General features: G+C 48.1%; 1 protein-coding gene across 4 annotated transcripts in view; it reads right to left on the reverse strand.

The window, feature by feature from the left end:
* LOC146042320 (protein kinase C and casein kinase substrate in neurons protein 1-like) overlaps nt 1-12,813 on the reverse strand; it is a 60,117-nt gene extending 47,304 nt beyond the window's left edge. The window contains exons 1-2 of one of the 4 annotated variants that reach the window (XM_083162289.1): nt 12,647-12,813; nt 12,452-12,523 (exon numbers count right to left, since the gene is read on the reverse strand). In XM_083162289.1, the coding sequence (XP_083018415.1) occupies nt 12,452-12,518 (67 nt within the window). In that variant the 5' untranslated portion in view covers nt 12,519-12,523; nt 12,647-12,813. The other 3 variants (XM_083162288.1, XM_083162290.1, XM_083162291.1) reach the window with 3 other exon arrangements.
* Nucleotides 12,814-24,617: the final 11,804 nt, after the last annotated feature.

Consider the following 24,617-nt stretch of genomic DNA (forward strand, 5'->3'; position numbering starts at 1 on the left):
TGATCTCAGTACATATTCGTTCTCAAAATGGGCAAAACCATGTGCACTGCAGGTGGGGCAGATGTAACATGTATAGAGAGAGTTAGATTTGTGTGAGTTATATTGTTTCTGTGCAGGGTAAATACTGGCTGCATTATTTGTACACTTCAATTTAGATTTCAGTTTCAACACACCCCACCCAAATTTAACTCTCTCTGCACATGTTACATCTGCCCCACCTGCAGTGCACAGGGGCCCTTATTCTGATCTGTGCGGCCGGAGCCGCATACGTTGCTCCGGCCGCACAAACCAAACCCCGCCTACAAGACGGATCGCCACGGCCGTCCGTACGCGGACGGCTGGCGATCCGCATGAAAATGGTGGGGCGTACGCCTCCACCATGGTGGGAGCTGCCCCCTGCATTCGATGGTCGACGACCATCGAAGGCAGGGCCGCACGCTCCACCAGCTCACGCAAGCTTAGACCACACGGACAATCGTCCGTGTGAAAGCTTGTATTTGGGCGGAGAGCTGACATCCGGCGATGTCAGCTTTCCGCCCCCATCACTGGCGTCATAGCCTCATTACCATGCATACGCCCCGCGTTTGCATGGGAACGCCCATGAAACGCGGGGCGTATGCATAGGGAAATGAGGGTATTAAGCCCCTCACGCCCCTATACGCCCCCTTTGCGGCGTATAAAATTTTTGTGCGGCGATTTCGCCTGCACATGCGCAGAGTGACCTCTGCGCATGTGCAGAGTGAAAACATCAGCGGTACGGCCGCACGCGGGCCGTACCGCCGAGATCAGAATAAGGGCCATGGTTTTGCCCATTTTGAGAACAAATCTGTACTGCGATCAGATCTGAATAAGGGCCTATATTCCGGAATTTTTGCTTTCTATTCCTGCTCGCTACCTACGGCTGCAATACCGAGGAAGCAAGCCCAGTGCAGGGGGAAAAAAGGACCATATCCTAAGCTAAGGGCTGAATTCGAGAAACCTATCCCCGACTCGGAGGCGGAGAAGAGGAACGCCACTTGTCTAGTAGGGACGTATTATTTCTCTACTTGGTGTGCGCCGGTGGAGGGGCCACTTCATTTGTGTATTTATACACTAACTTTTGATAGCTACGACATACTTGCCTCCTGGCTTCCTGGGAAGGTGGTCAAGTCCCCCGCAATCCCCACATCCTCCCGCAATCCACCTTCAGCGGGTGGTCCGCGGGGACCGGATGACCCAAATCGCATCATTGTGACCCTATCCCCAGCTGTAAAATGCCTGTAATACCACCATTTCACAGTGGAGGGCTTGGTCATGATGATGTAATCTCAATCACCACGCCCCCAAACACAGCTAACTTTTAGCTCCGCCCTGTTCATGCCACATTCGCCACCCCGTCCCCTGTTTCTTCCAGCTGGCTGTCCTCTCCGGCAGAGGACAGCCTAAAGGTATAGAGATGGGCAAAACGGATCAGTAAGCTGAGCTGGGAGCCGACGGATCGCTCAGAGAAAAGATACGTATCTTTTAGACGGTGCCTCGGCTCGCTTTAAAAAAAAAAAAAAGGGGAATATACATGACCGAGTGAAAACACTGATCGATGGCTGGGTGCAGAATCACCATCGATGGCAACCATCGATGGCGTCTGCACCGATGGCCATCCCTGGCAGCAGCAGCTAATCTTTCTATCACATGTAGTCACAGCACTGTACTCAGTCTACAGAGGTAGTACATCACAGCTGCCACAGGTGACAGCACTGAGATCAGGAAACGGAAACGGAGCCCTTTTTTGGGATCGGCGGCTCATTCGTTCTTGAATGGGATCCGTTCAAAAGATCCGGTTCGTTCGCGAACGACCCATCTCTATAAAGTTAGGCAACCTTGAGTTAGGAGCTGATTGGCTGGTGGCTCATCACTCTCTATTTCATCCCTTTTCAAGCTTAGTGCATCTGGCCCTTTCACTGTTAACAGCGTTGAATACTTTCGACCTCCGTTATTTATAAACTCTGCCTAGCTACATCGTTTCCTCACTTATCTCCCCAAATCACCTCATCTATCATCCCGGTAGTGGCTGGGCCGCTCTGCTCCCACAGCTGTGCTGCAATATCTGGAAATCCACATTTTACGACTAGAACAGTTCCTTGGCTGTATCTCTCTCCGCTCTCTCTGGGGCACCATCTTGGAGGCGATGGGCAGAGAGGTGGATGGAGCGGAGAAGCTTCCCTCAGCATTCTCCTGACATTACTGAAGCCCAACAGCTGGAGAGGTGTGAGGTGAGCAGAGCGGCTTTTCCCAATAAAATCCTTTTACTTTCCTCTGCTAGCAGCCAGGAGTCTAGTCAAAGGGCGCCTTAGATATTAGGAGGAGGCCCCCAGAATAAGCCGTAAAAGCTGAATACGAGAGATTCTCTGTAAGGCAATGCAAATCAATTATTCCAATGTATCAGGAGGATGATTTATCAGGCTGATATCACATAATTTCTCTGGCTCCAAAGCAAACAGAAGTGCATTATTGCAATGGGAACTGTATTCTTGTGGCACTTCCTCAAAGCTTTTCAGATATAATCAAAGGCCTCTTCATCGGGCCGGACAGCTGGGAGACTGGCTGACGGACTGAATGCCTACGTCTGTGTTGCATAGAGTCAGTTACATGCACTGACTGTTGTTCTCCCTGTCAGACTGACTTCAGGCCAGAGGGGGTGATTCAGGTTGGTTTGCAAAAGCAACCTCCTTCTTTGATGGACAAAAACATGCTGCACTGCAGTTGGGGCAGATGTAACATGTGCAGAGAGAGTTACATTTGGGTGCGGTGTGTGCAAACTGATATCTAATACCCCTTTTACACCAGAAAATGCAGGGACTTACCCGGGAATACAGTCCAGAGCTCAAGCAGGGACATTCCCGGGCTGGCCCCTTTCACACCAGCCTAGTCCCTGCATTTTCTGGTGTGAGGGGGGCAGCGGGGTCCAGACTGCGGGGATCAGGGAAGCTGATTGGCTGAGAGCATCCAGCCAGTCTTTTCAATATGTTTTCAAATTCAGCAGCGGTTCCCGCCCCGCTGCCCGGCAAATTGCGATACAAGCTCCCAGCCCCTGCTGCCCGGATCCCCGCAGTCTGGACCCCGGACCCCACCACCTGCTGCCCGGACATCACCGCCTGCCGCCCGGACCCTGCTGCCTGGGTAAATTCCTTTCACACCAGCCAGTAATCCCGGCTGGTCGTGGGAGAAACCCTGCTAGCTAGCATGGTTGAAATCCCGGCAAACTTTCCCGAGAATTTGTCCGGGGAACCTTTCACACCAGCGCCATTTGTGGGTTGTTCTCTGGGCCAACCCAGGAATTTTGGCTGATGTGAAAAATTGCAGTGTAAGAATAAAGCAGTCAGTATTTACCCTGCACAGAAACAAAATAACTCACCCAAATGTAACTATCTCTGCGCCTGTTACATCTTCCCCACCTGCAGTGCAGCATGGTTTTGTTAATTAAAGAAGGAGTTTGCTTTTGCAAACACAACCAGAATCACCCCTATATTCCGCTTCTCAATGATAGGCCAATATTGTCAAACATGGCTGCCTGGGCCAGCGTTCGCTGCGAGCTATGTCAGGAACGCAGGCGGCACTGACAGAACACATTGCTTGCAGGCAGGTTAGATAAAAAGAACAATAGAGTATATCTCCTTTATCACATCCTCCTTATTATCTAACAGGATGGAGAACTTGCATTCCTTTAGACTCTTCGTACATAGAATAAAATGCTAACTCACGCTGCACTGCTACTGTACACTAAATCCCAACTTAATATTCACCAACAGCCCCAGGACTTTACCGTCTACTTTTCAAGGCTCCAAACAGCTGTCCAAGTACTGTGATCGTTTTTCAAATTTTTCATAGTCTCATGACTACAAGACTTTCATTAATGTCACATACCAATCATGTGATCACCATTGACAATACAATTTACGGCACCGATAGTAACATTATCAAGACTGCCAAGAATGTTACATATACAGGTGTGCGACACTGGTCATGGTGTCATACCAGAAGGGCCATCTTCTCCAAGGGGCCCCACAAGCTTAGGGGCCCAAGAGAAGCCTAAGACAAGGCAAATAGAAAATGTTGCTTATGGTAATCCCGTTAGCGTTGGCTGATGCCCTCCTCCTCTAGTTGTCGCACTGAATGTCAGGCATACTTGCCTACTTTAAAGTCTCCTCTTTCAAAGAAGCCCAGAGAGAAGAGACTGTCAAAAGCACGTCGGGGGCGGGGCCTGATGTAGATGTCATCCAGCCCCACCCCCAGTACTGCATATCCCTCAATTTGCGGGACCTCAATGAAGGGGTGGGGCTAAACTGACGCTATTTGCATATTTAGCCCCACCCCTTGGCCTGACAAGCCGCAAATTGTGGTAATTTAACGAGGCGGCCGGGGAGATTCAGGGGTCCGGCGGAATCCAGGGGGATTGCCCACCTTTCTGGGGGGGCCAGGAGGAGGAACTGATTTCCGGGACCCTCCCAGCCAATCGAGAGGGTAGGCAGCCCTGATCTGACTGTGTGACATAATCACAAACTACGTTATCAGTGACAGGTGAGGTTGTGAAGGTAAGGCCCTTCTTACCCCGAGGGCCCATACAGCTGTTAAGATGGCTCTGCATAGCACAAGAGGAACATGCTGGAAAATACTGAAGACCTGTACAGCACATCACAGGAAGACAACCAGATATAGCACTTAGTAAATATGGATCAAGATACTTCAGCTGATCTGAAACACAGTGACTGGTACTACGTTTGGTCTTCAGCCAAGTCACTGGCCACTTATAGGCTATATGGGATTCTAGCAATATCTCCAGGTTCTAAACTGCAATTGCACTCGTTTAGAAAGATCGTTCCTAACATGAAATCAAATATGATGATTATTAATATGCCAGCGGAGCTACACCCATACCATTAAATGTCCCGTCTCTGGTTTCAGCTGAGCAACACCCAGAGGCACAAACATTTCAGACATGACACTGGTGCTCCGAAGGAAGAAAAGTAAGTTGACAACTGGCTTGCAATGGTGTACTTACTACTTAGTGCAGTTTTATACTTCTATCTACTTTTGTCCCAGTTCATCCTGGAGTTTTCCCGTCTGTTAACCGCAGCTGTTACTTGGTCGTTGGGTGCAGCAGACACAATGCCCCTTATCCAACCATAAACTATAACTGTGCAGATCACATGCAGACAATGAAAGGCATATTGAGGAGAAGGAGCACTTACCAGAGCAGCCCTGCTCCCTCTCCCCGTCCTTGCCTTGCAGATGATGACTGCCAGCTAGCTGGGGCTGGAGATGGCCAGGAAAGGAGGAGGCTTGGGTGGGAGTAGGAGGGGTAACATTAGACACTGTCAGATGGGGAAAGCAGCTACAGAATTCTGCTGTATAAGCCAGCAATGTAATGCCTGCACTCCTGATTCTCCAGGCAGCCTGGCATGTGGGGAGTGGGCACAACAAGGCGTTATCTTACATTGTGATGGTTTATGAATAATGGTTTCACAATTCAATTTTGTAGATGGTAAGTAGCCGCTTTATCCAGGGACTAAGTAAAAACCGGACAAGACCCCGAAACGCCGGACCGGACACTAAAAGCTCCGGAATGACAGAAATTGACGGATTTATTATTTATTTATTAACAGTTTCTTATATAGCGCACACATATTCTGCAGCGCTGTACACAGTATAGTTGAACACTCCCATCAGTTCCTGCCCCAGTGGAGCTTACAATCTATATTCCCTACCACATGTACATGGACACACAGACATTCTAGGGTTAATTTTGTTGGGAGCCAATTAACCTATCAGTATATTTTTGGATTGTCGGAAGAAACGGGAGTACCCGGAGGAAACCCACGCAAGCACGGGGAGAATATACAAACTCCGCACAGTTAGGGCAATGGTGGGAATCGAACCCGTGACCTCAGTGCTGTGAGGCAGTAATGCTAACCATTACACCAGGGGTGTCCAACCTTTCAACTTCCCTGGGCCACATTAGAAGATGAAAATTTGGTTTGGGCCGCACATAAAATAAAATAACAGTAACGATACCTGATCATCCAAAAAAAACATAGACAACATACAGTAGTTAACATATTAAACTTAATTGGAAATGAAGTTAGTGAGATGTTTGACACATTCTGACACAGAGAATAAGCCGAAATTCACATTCTGACACAGAGAATAAGCCAAAATTCACATTCTGACACAGAGAATAAGCCAAAATTCACATTCTGACACAGAGAATAAGCCAAAATTCACAATGTGACACAGGGAATGAGTAAAAATTCACATTGTGACACACAGAATAAGCCAAAATTCACATTGTGACACAAAAAATAAGCTGAAATACACATTCTGACACAGGGTGCCAGATAACACATATGCCCCCACAGTGCCATATAACACATATGCCCCCACAGTGCCATATAACACATATGCCCCCACAGTGCCAGGTGACACATATGCCCCCACAGTGCCACATGACACATATGCCCCCAAAGTGCCATATGACACATATGCCCCCACAGTGCCATATGCCCCCACAGTGCCATATGCCCCCACAGTGCCAGGTGACACACATGCCCCCACAGTGCCAGGTGACACACATGCCCCCACAGTGCCAGGTGACACACATGCCCCACTATACATATGCCCCACATTAAGCTCCATTATACATATGCCCCACATTAAGCTCCATTATACATATGCCACACACACTGTCATGCACCATTATACATATGCCACACCATGATGCTCCTTTATACATATGCCCCACACATTGATGCTCATTAATTAATAATCATCAAGGTGTGTGGGGCATATTCACACTTATATTCATAATGCCCCCTGGTAATGCCACTTATATTCATAATGCCCCCTGGTAATGCCACTTATATTCATAATGCCCCCTGGTAATGCCACTTATATTCATAATGCCCCCTGGTAATGCCACTTATATTCATAATGCCCCCTGGCATTACCAGGGGGCATTATGAATATAAGTGGCCTTACCAGGGGGCATTATGAATATAAGTGGCATTACCAGGGGGCATTATAAATATAAGTGGCATTACCAGGGGGCATTATGAATATAAGTGGCCTTACCAGGGGGCATTATGAATATAAGTGGCATTACCAGGGGGCATTATAAATATAAGTGGCATTACCAGGGGGCATGATGAATATAAGTGGCCTTACCAGGGGGCATTATGAATATAAGTGGCATTACCAGGGGGCATTATAAATATAAGTGGCATTACCAGGGGGCATTATGAATATAATGCCCCCTGGTAATGCCAATTATATTCATAATGCCCCCTGTAGTGATTACTCACCACAGCTGATGGTAGTGGGGGTATGAGAAGTCACCGCTGCCCTGGCTGCCTGCTCCTGCCGCCGCCACCCATCAGATCATCATCCAGCCCTGCGCGCTGCTGGGATGAATCACGTGGGGGAAGCGCCAGCACAGACGTCCTTCGGACCGCGGGAGCAGCTGAGTGCGCCTGCGCATGCACACCAGCGCTCCCGCGGCCATTTAAGGTTTGGGAGATCTCGATGCTAGCCGCGGCCATCTTTACTTTGGGCACAGTGCCGCGGCCAGCACGGAGACGCTGCTGCGGGCGGAGTTGCCCTATAATTTATATTTAGAATTTCTATAAAATGCACTGGGCCGCATTACTACCCGACCTGGGCCGCATGCGGCCCGCGGGCCGCGGGTTGGACAAGCCTGCATTACACCATCCGAGATGGATGGAGCCTGTCCGGTCCGGCGTTCCGTGTACTGTCCGGATTTGAGTTTTACCCATACCCCTTTAATCAATATCCAGAGGTTTAAAATGTGTGGGATAAAACATTTTTAAAGGTTTGTTTTTTATATGCCCAATAAATGTGTGAAAATACTTCTGAGAATTGTATCCAGTTTACTAAACATATTACCAGTATGATACCATACACCGTACTGGGATGTGATAACATTACGGGGGTTATTCAGACGGGTATGGGTCAACAGTATGAAGGTCAGCATACATGTTGACGGTTCTTAGGTCCACACGTGAAATAGGTAGACAGGCCTAAGGTCGACAGTGTCAGAAGGTCAATACAAACATTAAGTTGACAATGGGACGGTCCACAGTCAGAAGGTCGACATGTTTTTTTCACGGTTTTTCGTGTCTATGTCGACATAAGTTGTCACAGACAGCGTATCTTCGGGCATGGTGCATCGCTGCACTCGGCACACTGTTCACTATTCAGCTTTCGGACACCCTTAAAGCTTTGTATAAACTGTAAACAGACAAACACACATATACTTTACCATATGACCTGCGAGCTGTGATTGGCAGCCATGATTTTCTGCCTTCCAGAGAGATTTTTAAAAGGAGATAATGAGATGTAGTACAAAAAAAATATTACTTAAAAAGTAAGTAATTTTATTAATTAAAGGGAATGCTGTATAAAAAAAAAATTGTTCCAGGACAAAAAATGTCTTCCCATGCATTTATTAAAATGTATACTAAACTTCTGCCTTGTATCTATCTCTTTTAGATCACATCACTGCCTGGACATCTAGCTCTCCCTGCACTTCTAACACTCCGGTCCCTGCACATCTAGCTCTCCTGTTACATCTAGCTCTCCCCGCACATCTAGCTTTGCGGCGCCTTATAAATAAACGTACTACTACTACTACTATTACTACTAGCTCTCCCCGCACATCTAGCTCTCCCCGCACATCTAGCTCTCCCCCGCACATCTAGCTCTCCCCCGCATATCTAACTCTCCCTGCACATCTAACTCTCCCTGCACATCTAACACTCCAGTCCCTGCACAGCTAGCTCTCCCTGCACATCTAGCTCTCCCCGCACATCTAACACTCCGGTCCCTGCACATCTAGCTCTCCTATTACATCTAACACTCCGGTCCCTGCACATCTAACACTCCGGTCCCTGCACATCTAGCTCTCCTGTTACATCTAACACTCCGGTCCCTGCACATCTAGCTCTCCCTGCACATCTAGCTCTCCCTGCACATCTAGCTCTCCCCGCACATCTAGCTCACACCACATAGCTAGCTCTCCCTGCACATCTAGCTCTCCCTCGCACATCTAATACTCCAGGCCCTGTACATCTAGCTCTCCTGTTACATCTAACACTCCGGTCCCTGCACATCTATATCTCCTGGTACATCTAGCTCTCCCTCCACATCTAGCTCTCTCGGCACATCTAGCTCTCTCGGCACATCTAGCTCTCACCGCACATCTAGCTCTCACCGCACATCTAGCTCTCCCTGCACATTTACCTCTCTAAGTACATCTAGCTCACACCACACAGCTAGCTCTCCCTCCACATCTAGCTCTCCCTGCACATCTAGTTCTCCCCTCACATCTAGCACTCCCCACACATCTAGCTCTCACCGCATATCTAGCTCTCACCGCACATCTAGCTCTCCTGGCACATCTAGCTCTCCCTGCACATCTAGTTCTCCCCTCACATCTAGCACTCCCCACACATCTAGCTCTCCCGGCACATCTAGCTCTCCCGGCACATCTAGCTCTCCCTGCACAAATGCACATCTAGCTCTCACCACACAGCTAGCACTCCCTGCACATCTAGCTCTCCTGTTACATCTAACACTCCGGTCCCTGCACATCTAGCTCTCTCTGCACATCTAGCTCTCCCCGCACATCTAGCTCACACCACATAGCTAGCTCTCCCTGCACATCTAGCTCTCCCTCGCACATCTAATACTCCAGGCCCTGTACATCTAGCTCTCCTGTTACATCTAACACTCCGGTCCCTGCACATCTATATCTCCTGGTACATCTAGCTCTCCCTCTACATCTAGCTCTCTCGGCACATCTAGCTCTCTCGGCACATCTAGCTCTCACCGCACATCTAGCTCTCCCTGCACATTTACCTCTCTAAGTACATCTAGCTCACACCACACAGCTAGCTCTCCCTCCACATCTAGCTCTCCCTGCACATCTAGTTCTCCCCTCACATCTAGCACTCCCCACACATCTAGCTCTCCCGGCACATCTAGCTCTCACCGCACATCTAGCTCTCCTGGCACATCTAGCTCTCCCTGCACATCTAGTTCTCCCCTCACATCTAGCACTCCCCACACATCTAGCTCGCCCTGCAAATCTAGCTCGCCCTGCAAATCTAGCTCGCCCTGCAAATCTAGCTCGCCCTGCAAATCTAGCTCGCCCTGCAAATCTAGCTCTCCTGGCACATCTTGCTCTCCTGGCACATCTTGCTCTCCTGGCACATCTTGCTCTCCTGGCACATCTTGCTCTCCCTGCACAAGTGCACATCTAGCTCTCACCACACAGATAGCACTCCCTGCACATCTAGCTCTCTCCGCACATATAGCTCTCCCTGCACATCTAGCTCTCTCCGCACATATAGCTCTCCCTGCACATCTAGCTCTCTCCGCACAGCAAGCATGCCCCGTAGATCTAGCTCTCCCCACACATCTAGCTCTCCAGTCTCTACACATCTAGCTCTCCAGTCCCTACACATCTAGCTCTCCAGTCCCTACACATCTAGCTCTCCAGTCCCTACACATCTAGCTCTCCAGTCCCTACACATCTAGCTCTCCAGTCCCTACACATCTAGCTCTCCAGTCCCTACACTTCTAGCTCTCCAGTCCCTACACATCTAGCTCTCCAGTGACCAGTCCCTACACTTCTAGCTCTCCAGTCCCTACACATCTAGCTCTCCAGTCCCTACACTTCTAGCTCTCCAGTCCCTACACTTCTAGCTCTCCAGTCCCTACACTTCTAGCTCTCCAGTCCCTACACTTCTAGATCGCCAGTCCCTGCACATCTAACACTCCAGTCCCTGCACATCTAGCTCTCCCGGCACATCTAGCTCTCCCGGCACATCTAGCTCTCCCTGCACAAATGCACATCTAGCTCTCACCACACAGCTAGCACTCCCTGCACATCTAGCTCTCTCTGCATATAGCTCTCCCTGCACATCTAGCTCTCTCTGCATATAGCTCTCCCTGCACATCTAGCTCTCCCTGCACATCTAGCTCTCCCTGCACAGCAAGCACGCCTGCACATCTAGCTCTCACCGCACATCTAGCTCTCACCGCACATCTAGCTCTCACCGCACATCTAGCTCTCACCGCACATCTAGCTCTCACCGCACATCTAGCTCGCCCTGCAAATCTAGCTCTCCTGGCACATCTTGCTCTCCTGGCACATCTTGCTCTCCCTGCACAAGTGCATATCTAGCTCTCACCACACAGATAGCACTCCCTGCACATCTAGCTCTCCGTGCACATCTAGCTCTCTCTGCACAGCAAGCATGCCCCGTAGATCTAGCTCTCCCCACACATCTAGCTCTCCAGTCCCCACACATCTAGCTCTCCAGTCCCTACACATCTAGCTCTCCAGTCCCTACACATCTAGCTCTCCAGTCCCTACACATCTAGCTCTCCAGTCCCTACACATCTAGCTCTCCAGTCCCTACACATCTAGCTCTCCAGTCCCTACACATCTAGCTATCCAGTCCCTACACATCTAGCTATCCAGTCCCTACACTTCTAGCTCTCCAGTCTGTACACTTCTAGCTCTCCAGTCCCTACACATCTAGCTCTCCAGTCCCTACACATCTAGCTCTCCAGTCCCTACACATCTAGCTCTCCAGTCCCTACACTTCTAGCTATCCAGTCCCTACACTTCTAGCTCTCCAGTCTGTACACTTCTAGCTCTCCAGTCCCTACACATCTAGCTCTCCAGTCCCTACACATCTAGCTCTCCAGTCCCTACACATCTAGCTCTCCAGTCCCTACACTTCTAGCTCTCCAGTCTGTACACTTCTAGCTCTCCAGTCCGTACACTTCTAGCTCTCCAGTCCGTACACTTCTAGCTCTCCAGTCCGTACACTTCTAGCTCTCCAGTCCCTACACTTCTAGCTCTCCAGTCCCTACACTTCTAGCTCTCCAGTCCCTACACTTCTAGCTCTCCAGTCCCTACACTTCTAGCTCTCCAGTCCCTACACTTCTAGCTCTCCAGTCCCTACACTTCTAGCTCTCCAGTCCCTACACATCTAACACTCCAGTCCCTGCATATCTAGCTCTCCCTGCACATCTAGCTCTCCCTGCACATCTAGCTCTCCAGGCACATCTAGCACTCCAGTCCCTGCCTATCTAGCTTTCCATGCACAGTTGGCCAGAGGTTTCCTAGCTTTACGTACGTCCAAGAAGAAAATTCTATCCAGCCTTCTTTTGTTATCCTTGGTACAATCCATCAACGCAGAAGTATTCAGCGATATATCAAAAACTTGTCAAGCTTCTGCAGTGTTATTCCCTTACAGGCACATTGTATGCTACAGTATATGTTATATGCTATACAGTAAGTGGTCTACTGTAACTATGTTTTAGTGATGTCAGGGAATTGATCATGTAATGAGAATGTCAGGGGCACAAAAGCCAACTTACTTACGTGCTAGCTTGCAGCGTGCAGACGGAAATGAGAAACACTGCTTTCTGATCAGCAGGGAGGGGTGCATGTCCACTAATGAGGGAAAAAAAACAAATTGGTGAATGCATGGTTACTTGGCATTTCCTTTTAAGGAAAATCTTATATTATCCTAGCAGCTGAATACTCCATTCTGATTCTGATAAGGCTTGTACTCACCCTGGACTTGAGAAAAACCCACCCTGTAGATAGCACTGACCACGGGAGAGAAGATAGGAGAAGACAGAATTCTGGGAGAGCTCAATGAGATCAATGTGGAGAAAACAGTTAGTGGTTGGATCTGCTCCAAAATACTGCTCCAAAGTGTGTCAGATGTACTGGTCTAGAGTGTGTCTAGTGCCATAAACAGAGCAAGGGTTTGTACCAGTCGCACAGGGAAATATAGTATCGTTTTCATTCAGGTGGACCCTTGTATAGGTTATTTCGTGTGGGATTCACTTGAGTCAACCTGTAAGGGTGTGCTACCATGGGACATAAATTTTGAGCATACAGAGAAAGAGAAAGCACAGAATGTCCAGTATGGTGCACCTTTGAAAGGAATGTACGATAAAATGTAACTTTTAATAAAGGATGCTTTTAAAAGATTGCGAACATAAAAACACACTAACACACAGATAAACACAAATAGTGATTTAAAAGAGGAAGAATTCCTCATGCAGTGTGCCCCGGATTTGTAATACAAATGACAAATTGGAAATTTTTATTATAGATGTCTCCTGGTGTGTATGCACCACGGAGAACCCCACTTAAAGGTTTGCTGTTAAATTCAAGAACAGTTGTACTTCATGTGTAACCCTGAAAATGAGATCTACCATGAGATCGGGTTCACATGTATCGACTTTGTGTGTGCTGAAGGGAGATTGACTACTAAGTCCTATTATTCGTGTGATGCGAAATCCCTGTCAGCGCAACCGTTGTCTCAATCACTGGTATAGATCGATTGACTTGATATTTACACAGACAATAATTCGTGAATGATTGCAACCTTTTGATAACCCTTCTTAGACAATGAGATCCACTGTGGGATCGGGTTCAGGATTTTGCGCTCAAATGGTTTTACAGAGAGGCTTTGAGACTAATACTGGAAATTACTCCCGGTGCAGGGTGTGGAGAGCGTCTCCGTTACCTGCCCTGGTGGCGGTCACCGTAGCCGTGTCTCAAAGAGTCGCCTAAACTCTGTCAGTGAGGCGCATCTGAGGTATGTGCCCTTGCACGGCCTCAGAAAAATCAGAGTGCTGCTGAAGTCAGGTGACGGCCGTCACAACCTGATCAGTAAGCAGCGGGGTTCCGTCTGCGGCGGAAAACCCGTTAGGCGCAACCAAACATAATCAAAATACAATGGTAAGTGGGGAGAGGGTAGGGGGGACACACTGCGAGCGGTCGGCGCACGCTTCGCAGAGCTTCTTCAGGAGGTCCTGAAGAAGCTCTGCGAAGCGTGCGCCGACCGCTCGCAGTGTGTCCCCCCTACCCACTTACCATTGTATTTTGATTATGTTTGGTTGCGCCTAACGGGTTTTCCGCCGCAGACGGAACCCCGCTGCTTACTGATCAGGTTGTGACGGCCGTCACCTGACTTCAGCAGCACTCTGATTTTTCTGAGGCCGTGCAAGGGCACATACCTCAGATGCGCCTCACTGACAGAGTTTAGGCGACTCTTTGAGACACGGCTACGGTGACCGCCACCAGGGCAGGTAACGGAGACGCTCTCCACACCCTGCACCGGGAGTAATTTCCAGTATTAGTCTCAAAGCCTCTCTGTAAAACCATTTGAGCGCAAAATCCTGAACCCGATCCCACAGTGGATCTCATTGTCTAAGAAGGGTTATCAAAAGGTTGCAATCATTCACGAATTATTGTCTGTGTAAATATCAAGTCAATCGATCTATACCAGTGATTGATACAACGGTTGCGCTGACAGGGATTTCGCATCACACGAATAATAGGACTTAGTAGTCAATCTTCCTTCAGCACACACGAAGTCGATACATGTGAACCCGATCTCATGGTAGATCTCATTTTCAGGGTTACACATGAAGTACAACTGTTCTTGAATTTAACAGCAAACCTTTAAGTGGGGTTCTCCGTGGTGCATACACACCAGGAGACATCTATAATAAAAATTTCCAATTTGTCATTTGTATTACAAATCCGGGGCACACTGCATGAGGAATTCTTCCTCTTTTAAATCACTATTTGTGTTTATCTGTGTGTTAGTGTGTTTTTATGTTCGCAATCTTTTAAAAGCATCCTTTATTAAAAGTTACATTTTATCGTACATTCCTTCCAAAGGTGCACCATACTGGACATTCTGTGCTTTCTCTTTCGCTGTGTCTAGTGCCAGTGTCCAGAGGGGGGCATGCAAGAACAGTGCATACAGGGCGTATCCGCTGTCGCGGTCCAGTGTGTATCCAGAGGGGTGCATGCAGGTTGTATCCACCGTTCTGGTCCAGAGTGTGTAATGAATGGTGCATGCAGGGTTTATCTGCTGTCAGAGTGTGTCCAGAGGAGAGCATAGAAACATAGAAACATAGAATTTGACGGCAGATAAGAACCACTTGGCCCATCTAGTCTGCCCTTTTTTTTAAACATGTTACCTCAAACCATATTTGATCCTTATTTTTTTGTAAGGATATCAATATGCTTATCCCAAGCATGTTTAAATTGTACTACTGTATTTGCGTCTACCACCTCTGTCGGGAGGCTATTCCACCTATCTACTACTCTTTCTGTGAAAAAATTCTTCCTCACATTTCCCCTGAATCTTCCTCCCTCTAGTTTCAGTGCATGTCCTCGTGTTCTGCTGCTCCTCTTCCTGTGAAGAATGTCTCCCACCTGTACCTTGTTAAAGCCCTTGATATATTTGAAAGTTTCTATCATGTCCCCCCTTTCCCTTCTCTGCTCTAAAGTATACATATTAAGATCTTTTAGTCTTTCCTGGTACGTTTTGTGATGTAGGCCATGCACCATTTTAGTTGCTCTTCTTTGTACAGTCTCTAATGTATTTATATCCTTCTGGAGATATGGCCTCCAGAACTGAACACAATACTCTAGGTGAGGTCGTACCAATGACCTATACAGCATGCAGATTGTATCCACCATCCTAGTCCAGAGTGTTTCCAATTCCGGTGCGCATGAAGAGTGTATTCCCTATCTTGGTCCAGAGTGTGTGCATTGCCAATGTCCAGATGGTGAATCCACTGTCCTAGTCCTTGGAGGCCTGCAGGGAAAAAAAAGAGGACCGATCTAAACTGAATTTAGATAAGTATTTTTCCCATAGGCTTCAATTGGATTTCTGAAAGGACAAGTGGACTGAGCTATCGTGTCAACATAGGTAGGTAAGTATGTGTGTGTCAGTATGTCGGCATGTATGTTTAAGTTCTACTTTTATGGTGTGTGAACAACCAAAGATGAAAAACAACATACACTTTGCTTGTTGGGGTCAATAATTAGACCGTCTCATGCGATTCATAAATACACAAGACCAATTGATTCAATAATGAAATATTTATAGAGAAAGAAGCACATAAAATATACAAAAACACATATAAAATATATTAGTATAGGGGAATATAAAATACACACATAGACAAACTTCTGCAAATAATCGGATCCACCCTAGCAGACTCAGATAGTAAATTAGTAGGCCGGCGTCCCAGATGGATGGAAATCAGTATTAGTGTGCCTTGTTTATGGGTTATTGCCCTGTAATATGCATGCAGTTGTTAGTAGCTTGTGCCAGAAAGCATGTAGGTTAGTAGTTATGAACGGTAATAGCAGATAATTAGCGTGTAAGCCGTCACGCAATGGATTCATTCGGTGCCGGTTTTTCTGAAGCACAGTGCACTCCTAATTAATGCTGTAAATTAAATTAGAACACGCCCCCTGACTGTGGGTGCTATTAGATCTGTTACACCAGTATTGAAGTAGCTGCTTGCAAACTGCTATATTTAGGTAACTCATATCATCTGTTACACCAGTATTGAAGTAGCTGCTTGCAAACTGCTATATTTAGGTAACTCATATCATCTGTTACACCAGTATTGAAGTAGCTGCTTGCAAACTGCTATATTTAGGTAACTCATATCATCTGTTACACCAGTATTGAAGTAGCTGCTTGCAAACTGCTATATTTAGGTAATTGTGTAAATATTTTTTATAAGATTTGAAAGTGAGTTAGAATTTATTAGTGGCTGGGATGGTATGTAACCTCTTACCATTTGTTATCTTAGTTTTATTGCTAGTGGAAGAGGGGCTCTGGCTGGGTGGGGTCTCAATCAATTAACTTATGCTGCTTTCCCACTGCCTACACGGGTAATGACCCGTTTTTTTTAAACGGGTCTTTAAACGGGTAAGAGCCATAAAGACTCTTTCCCACTGCAGCTTTTAAACGGTAAATTACCGTTTAAAAGCTGTTTTTGTCACATTCCCACTTACCCGTTTAAAAACCCGTTTAAGCAGTGTAAAGATAGGGGGGGGGGGGGGAGAATTTAAAAAAAAAAACCGGCGTGGGGTCCCCCCCACTGCCGTAACCAGCACCAGGCTGAAAGAGCCGGGGCTGGTAATAAAAAATCAGGAAACCCGACAAATAGGGGTTCCCTGATTTTTTACAACCAGCCCCAGGCTCCAGGTCCGGGGCTGGTTCCCAAAATACGGGGGACAAAATGACTAGGGGTCCCCCCTATTTTAAGAACCAGCCCCAGGCACAACCAGCCAGCAGGGTAATGCCACAGCCGGGGGACACTTATGATATAAGTTCCCGCGGCCAAAGCATTAACCCTACCGACCAGTCAGCCTGGCCAGGGGCCCTGGGGGAGTGGGGACCCCCCCAATAAAGGGGTCCCCCCCCTCCAGGACTTACCTGACCAGGCTGAAGCCTGGTGCTGTCCTCGATGCCCCTGGGCGGTGGGCATCGAGCTGATGGTATGGTGTAAAAAATAGAAAAAAAACCATTGTCTTTTACTGGTGAACTATGAGTCCCAGCAAGCCTCCCCCGCAAGCTGGGACTTGGAGAACCACAAGTCCCAGCCTGCGGGGCATTAAAGGGCCCGCTGGGTCTTGTAGTTCCACAGTAAAAGAAAGAGTTAAATAAACACACTGACACACGTGAAAAATAAAAGTTTAATACATACATAACACATACATACTGATACTTACCTATCTTGAGCCCGTAGGTAGCCCTGGTCCTGATGTCCTGGTTCGTGTCGGCGTCTGTATCCATGTCGGCATCCCTGTCGGCGACGGCGTCGGCGGTCCGGAGTCCGAAGAAATCCATTTGGGAAGCTGTGGAAGGAAACCATACTCACCTGTCCCAGCGCGACGTAGTCCAGGTAAGGTCTTTGCAAAAAAACAAACCGACACCCCGAAACCAGACCGGACTGACGGAGACGCACGTGTGTTTGTTTACATCGTGCGGCTCCGCCTCCCGAATGCCGCTATTGGCCGCCTTGCGGCCTAGCGGCTCCTGATTGGCCGCTAGGCCGCAAGGCGGCCAATAGCGGCATTCGGGGGCGGAGCCGCACGATGTAAACACACCGTGAGGCTCTCTGCCTGTCCGCTTGGTTCGGGTGTCGGTTTGTTTTTTTTGCAAAGACCTTACCTGGACTACGTCGCGCTGGGACAGGTGAGTATGGTTTCCTTCCACAGCTTCCCAAATGGATTTCTTCGGACTCCGGACCGCCGACGCCGTCGCCGACAGGGATGCCGACATGGATACAGACGCCGACACGGACCAGGACATCAGGACCAGGGCTACCTACGGGCTCAAGATAGGTAAGTATCAGTATGTATGTGTTATGTATGTATTAAACTTTTATTTTTCACGTGTGTCAGTGTTTATTTAACTCTTTCTTTTACTGTGGAACTACAAGACCCAGCGGGCCCTTTAATGCCCCGCAGGCTGGGACTTGTGGTTCTCCAAGTCCCAGCTTGCGGGGGAGGCTTGCTGGGACTCATAGTTCACCAGTAAAAGACAATGGTTTTTATTCTATTTTTTACACCATACCATCAGCTCGATGCCCACCGCCCAGGGGCATCGAGGACAGCACCAGGCTTCAGCCTGGTCAGGTAAGTCCTGGAGGGGGGGGGACCCCTTTATTGGGGGGGTCCCCACTCCCCCAGGGCCCCTGGCCAGGCTGACTGGTCGGTAGGGTTAATGCTTTGGCCGCGGGAACTTATATCATAAGTGTCCCCCGGCTGTGGCATTACCCTGCTGGCTGGTTGTGCCTGGGGCTGGTTCTTAAAATACGGGGGACCCCTAGTCATTTTGTCCCCCGTATTTTGGGAACCAGCCCCGGACCTGGAGCCTGGGGCTGGTTGTAAAAAATCAGGGAACCCCTATTTGTCGGGTTTCCTGATTTTTTTAATACCAGCCCCGGCTCCTTCAGCCTGGTGCTGGTTACGGCAGTGGGGGGGGACCCCATGCCGTTTTTTTTTTAACGTGTAAAGGGCTACCCCTTTCCCACTGCCGAAAAAACGGCTCTTACACGTTAAAAACACTGCTTTTTACACGGGTAACAAAAACCGGTATTTGTTACCCGTGTAAAGCAACCTGGAGCTTTCCCACTGCAGCTCTAGCCGTTTAAAAAGGTTAAAAAAACGGCATTTACACGTGTAAAGCCTGCAGTGCGAAAGGGGCATTAGAAACAGCTTTTAGTATATATTGTGAACACAAGGCTGACCTCAGCCTGGCTGACTATTGTTAGTTTGTCATATTTTAAAGTAGGAATATTTTTAAGTAGGGCAAAAACAGTTACAAAGATTAAAGCTTGGACTTATTCTGGACCTAAACTGGACAGAAACTGCCAACCAACTTAACATCTTCGTATCAAAGTGACTCAGAAAGACACCAGCAACCCAGAAAACCAAGAGACTGCTTTGAGTGAGCTCACTTCATTCTCACATCATACTACTCCTGGCTGCTTAATCTGCCTATTCAGCTGTGATATCACCATTTCTCCATCTGCTAAAACTTTTTGAATATCACTCTTTATGCTTGTACTTGCACTGTCCGTTTTGAAAATGCCCAGCTGTACCTCTTATGACTTTACCTCTCTTGCTGTTCCATTGAGAGTAGGTGTCCCTGATTATTTTATTCTTGGCCCTCTTCTCTATCTCTACATGTCCTCTCTGGGTGAACTTATTTGCTCACTCGACTTCCACTATGCCGAAAATACAAAAATCTACCCCTCGTTCTCCTTCCATCCTAACTCATATCTCCAACTGTCTCTCTGCTGTCTACTCTTGGATGACCCAGCGCTTTTTTAGACTTAAAATATCAAAAACTAAGCTGACCTCTTCCGACCCTCCTGCATAAAACCTGACCATCTCTCATCCTAACCTGTTTATGCTCACCTCTCCCCCTTCTGTGTTACCCCTGTCTGTCTAACCCTCCCCTTTAGAATGTAAGCTCTCACGGGCAGGGCCCTCTCTCCTCATGTGCCTTTCTTAGAATATATAAACCACTGCCACCCTGATGATTGCTGCAGTGTCCTGTCCCCTGATGCAACTATATGTATTAACCATGTACTTGTCCTAAACTGTCTTGTAATGTAATTTTGTTTTGTGTTTGCTCATAACTATGCTCTGTACAGCGCTGCGGAATTTGTATGCGCTATATAAGAAACTGTTAATAAATAAATAAATAAATATTAGCTGGACGTGGATAACACCCACTGCATGGAGACCGCTGCACACCGCGTTAGGGGAGCTGAAAGATTCCGGGAGTCTCAAACTCATGGCAAACAACTAAAAGAAGTTGATGTCCTATGTGTAGATGCACTGGCACAGTGTCAGGGGAAGAGCTGGGCAGAAGTCTGCAAACTATGGCCCTTATTCTGATCTGTGCGGCCGGAGCCGCATACGTTGCTCCGGCCGCACAAACCAATCCCCGCCTACAAGACGGATCGCCACGGCCGTCCGTACGCGGACGGCTGGCGATCCGCATGAAAATGGTGGGGCGTACGCCTCCACCATGGTGGGAGCTGCCCCCTGCATTCGATGGTCGACGACCATCGAAGGCAGGGCCGCACGCTCCACCAGCTCACGCAAGCTTAGACCACACGGACAATCGTCCGTGTGAAAGCTTGTATGGGGGCGGAGAGCTGACATCCGGCGATGTCAGCTTTCCGCCCCCATCACTGGCGTCATAGCCTCATTACCATGCATACGCCCCGCGTTTGCATGGGAACGCCCATGAAACGCGGGGCGTATGCATAGGGAAATGAGGGTATTAAGCCCCTCACGCCCCTATACGCCCCCTTTGCGGCGTATAAAATTTTTGTGCGGCGATTTCGCCTGCACATGCGCAGAGTGACCTCTGCGCATGTGCAGAGTGAAAACATCGGCGGTACGGCCGCACGCGGGCCGTACCGCCGAGATCAGAATAAGGGCCTATGTGTGGTCTGAATGGCAGAAGATGTGGGCGGGAGTGACGACGCGTTTCGTCTCTTTAAACACTGGACACTTTATCAAGATCGTCTTGATAAATTTTTCAGGGATTAAGGAGGCAAAACGCATCTACACACGGGACTCCAACTGCTGTCCAGAGACCAGGGTCCAATTGATCACAGTTGTTCGCTGACGAATAACGCATGATGCGTTTCGCTGGAGGGAACCAGCTTTTTATGCTGACTGATCCGTGCGATACTTCAGGATAGGCCATGTTTGGCTGCTGGCAAACCCAGAAGACGGTACTCTTTACTTAGAAGGGCGCCCACGATTTTGATCGTGGGCATCGTTAGTAAAAAATCTCGGGCATCTCGGGCATTGAATGCACTAAAAAATCGGGTGCGATCAACCGACGAGATGCCCGAGATTTCCCATAGGGAACAATGTTAAATGTCTCAATTGACCCAATTTTCCTGTTCAATGCCTCAATTGACCCGATTTTTCCATAGGAAACAATGTTAAATTGGCCACAGAGGCCAAATAGGCACCCTGAAGTGTATAATGGCCACCCAAATTGTTAACGCCACCCCACGATCAACGTCAACCCGATGCGTGGCGAGCGGCGGCGGTACGTGTCCTACGACCTTTTCATACCCCCACTATCCACGTCGGCGTGGAGTTGAGAATAGAAAGTGTGGCGAGCGCAGCGAGCCACCGAGCCCGAAGCGTGGCGAGCGCAGCGAGCCCCGCGAGGGTACGCGGACAGCTGTGAAGCCTGCGAGGGGACGCGGATACCTGTGAAGGTATCCGCGTGCGCTCGCCACGCTTCGGGCTCGGTGGCTCGCTGCGCTCGCCACACTTTCTATTCTCAACTCCACGCCGACGTGGATAGTGGGGGTATGAAAAGGTCGTAGGACGCGTACCGCCGCCCCTCGCGGGCTCGCTGCGCTCGCCACGCATCAGGTTGACGTTGATCGTGGGGTGGCGTTAACAATTCGGGTGGCCATTATTCACTTCAGGGTGCCTATTTGGCCTCTGTGGCCCATTTAACATTGTTTCCTATGGAAAAATTGGGTCAATTGAGGCATTGAACAGGAAAATCGGGTCAATTGAGACATTTAACATTGTTCCCTATGGGAAATCTCGGGCATCTAGTCTGTCGCATGGCACCTGATTTTTTAGTGCATTCAATGCCCGAGATGGCCGAGATGGGCGCCCTTCTAGGTAAAGAGTACCCAGAAGACAAATACGAATGACTTCCCCATCAGAAAATATGAATCCTGAGAACTTTGCATCTTTGTAAGCCGCATTCTCCAGCCGTAAACACCTCCGATCCTGTTCGTAACCACCTGAATTGCAGAACGGCCAAAATAGATGATCTTAGTAAATTTCCCCATTAGATTATCTTGGCATAAACTTTGTAGATTCCTACAAAAAGGAATATTACGGTGATGGCGGTATTGGGAGTACTTCAACCATTAAGTTCTCAAGGCTCAAGGATGGATGCCGTTAGGCCACATGGTAACATGTTTAGTATAAAGAAAAATAACATACTTAGGGGGTATTCAATATTTGGCGATATTTCCAGTCAGGGAAATAATGGCCATTACGACAGCATTTAAAGGTGTCAGATTCAACTTTTTTTTTAAAGTCTGATCTGTTTAGTTAGAAATGGCTGCGGTTGTCTAATTCACGGCCATTTTTCATCAATCGCCAGGCATTTTTGCTGATCGATGGACTTTCCCACACTCAACAGCCGGAATGTTGAATTCCAACTGTCTAGTTGCTGTTGGATTAAACGAAAACGGCCCCGGATTCCAACTGTCGGATGTTCCAACAGTCGGAGTCCCATATTGAATACCCCCATAGTATGAATTAAAGGCACACTGTGCAGAGGACCTGACTGCTACAAATAAGAGAAGAGAAACCCAGCAGCTGTAAACAGGATGGTACTGGAATCCCGGTGGTTTAAATGTCGATGGTCAGAATGCCAACAGCTGCACCTCGACATTCAAAATCCTGATGGATTGCGGTATTTTAACCCTAAACCTAACCCACTCCTCCCGTAGCCTAACCCTCCCCTAGTGTGTATCCATAAACCTAAACCCAGTACTTAACGCTGGGATGCCGCTGCCCAGGATTTCAACCTCCAGGATCCTGACAACATCTCATTTATACCAATCAAGAGTGCACAAATTAGCTTGGGGTAAAAACCATAGTAGTCCAATGTGTCACAACTGTCATTGCTGCCTTTTGGACAATGCAAATGTCATAGTCTGATAATTACTGAAATGTAAATCAGACTACAATTTCCTCTCTAACCATTTCAGTCCTCATTAGTCATTAATAATGAATATACTTACCACATAGATGTAGATGTACATTCATAATATGAATCTCCTACTGTACACTTTAAATCAAAGTACATCAGCAGACAAGATGGAAAGTATAACCGCACCCATTATAAATAATAGCAGCAAGAGGCTCCAATGAAACATCCAGCATTCCATTTCTTGCGGATATCGATCTGTGACCACTTAGCTGCAGTGCATTATGTAATGTCTGAGCACAAGTCTCTGCAGATAAGGTATTAACTCTGCTCAGCCGGTTTGAAAATGTCTGATTTCAGTCATTAGCACATTATATATATTAGTACTGGGCAACAGTTAAAATTTTAATCGCAATTAATCGCAGGATTTTTCTGCGGTTAATCGCATTGTTAGGCACATAAGTTAGGCACAAAACCTACATGCATGCTCGTGGCCAGGGGTTCCATGCTTGTTGCCAAAGGGAATTACATGCTTGTTGCCATAGGGGTTACATGCTCGTTGCCATGGGAGATTACATGCTCGTTGCCCAGGGGGGAGTAAAATGCTCATTGCCCAGGGGGGAGTTAAATGCTCATTGCCCAGGGGGGAGTTAAATGCTCATTGCCCAGGGTGGAGTTAAATACTCATTGTGGGGGGGGAGCGGTGCCGCGTAGGGACAGCATTACAGAGATCCTTCACTCCTCCAAAGATGACCACCACCTCTAGCATGTCTTTTCTATGGCAGAGGCCATTTTTGGAGGGGCGCAGGGTCTCCATAATGCATTCAGAGACTCTGTGCCGCTCCCCTGGACAGCTCGCTAACGTGATAAAAAAAAATGATCAGCACCAGCCAATCAGCTTCTGTCATTTTTTAAACCTAGTCTGTAACTTGCCAGGAGCTGATTGGCTGATGCATTATCACTTCACCAGGCTTAATAAATCTGCCTCATTGCCTGGCCTACAACTCTCTTCACAGCCATAGTACCGGCGTAGAAGCATTGTGTGTACCCCCCTCCCAACAGAGGAACAGCCATAGGTGTGTAGGTGGCATAATCCATTGATAAAAGTCCTAAAAGTTGGCCGGTGACCTGGATATTCTGTGGACCATTTGTCGCTGGGGACGGAGTGAGAGGGAACTTGACTCTGCTACTCTTCTCTGTTATAAACTATGCAGAGCACCATATTCATTCTGGCACATGAAGACTTGCTGGTGAAGCTTGGCCGAGTCTGTCCTCTGGGAGTAGGTAGTAAGGCCGGCCACTGTACCACGGCCTAGCAGGTGAACCATTCATGTACACAGAGCAGGTGCAGCGGTCGCGATGTTGTGTACAGCATTGGCACACGTGCAGTGTGTGCGCTTAGTAGTGACGTGCGGCTAACATATACTACATAAAAGCCCCAGCGCAGACGCTTTAGGTCCATCCCAGCAAAGACGA

This window comes from Crinia signifera, chromosome 19, assembly GCF_055691185.1.
Source record: "Crinia signifera chromosome 19, ASM5569118v1, whole genome shotgun sequence".
NCBI lineage: Eukaryota > Metazoa > Chordata > Amphibia > Anura > Myobatrachidae > Crinia > Crinia signifera.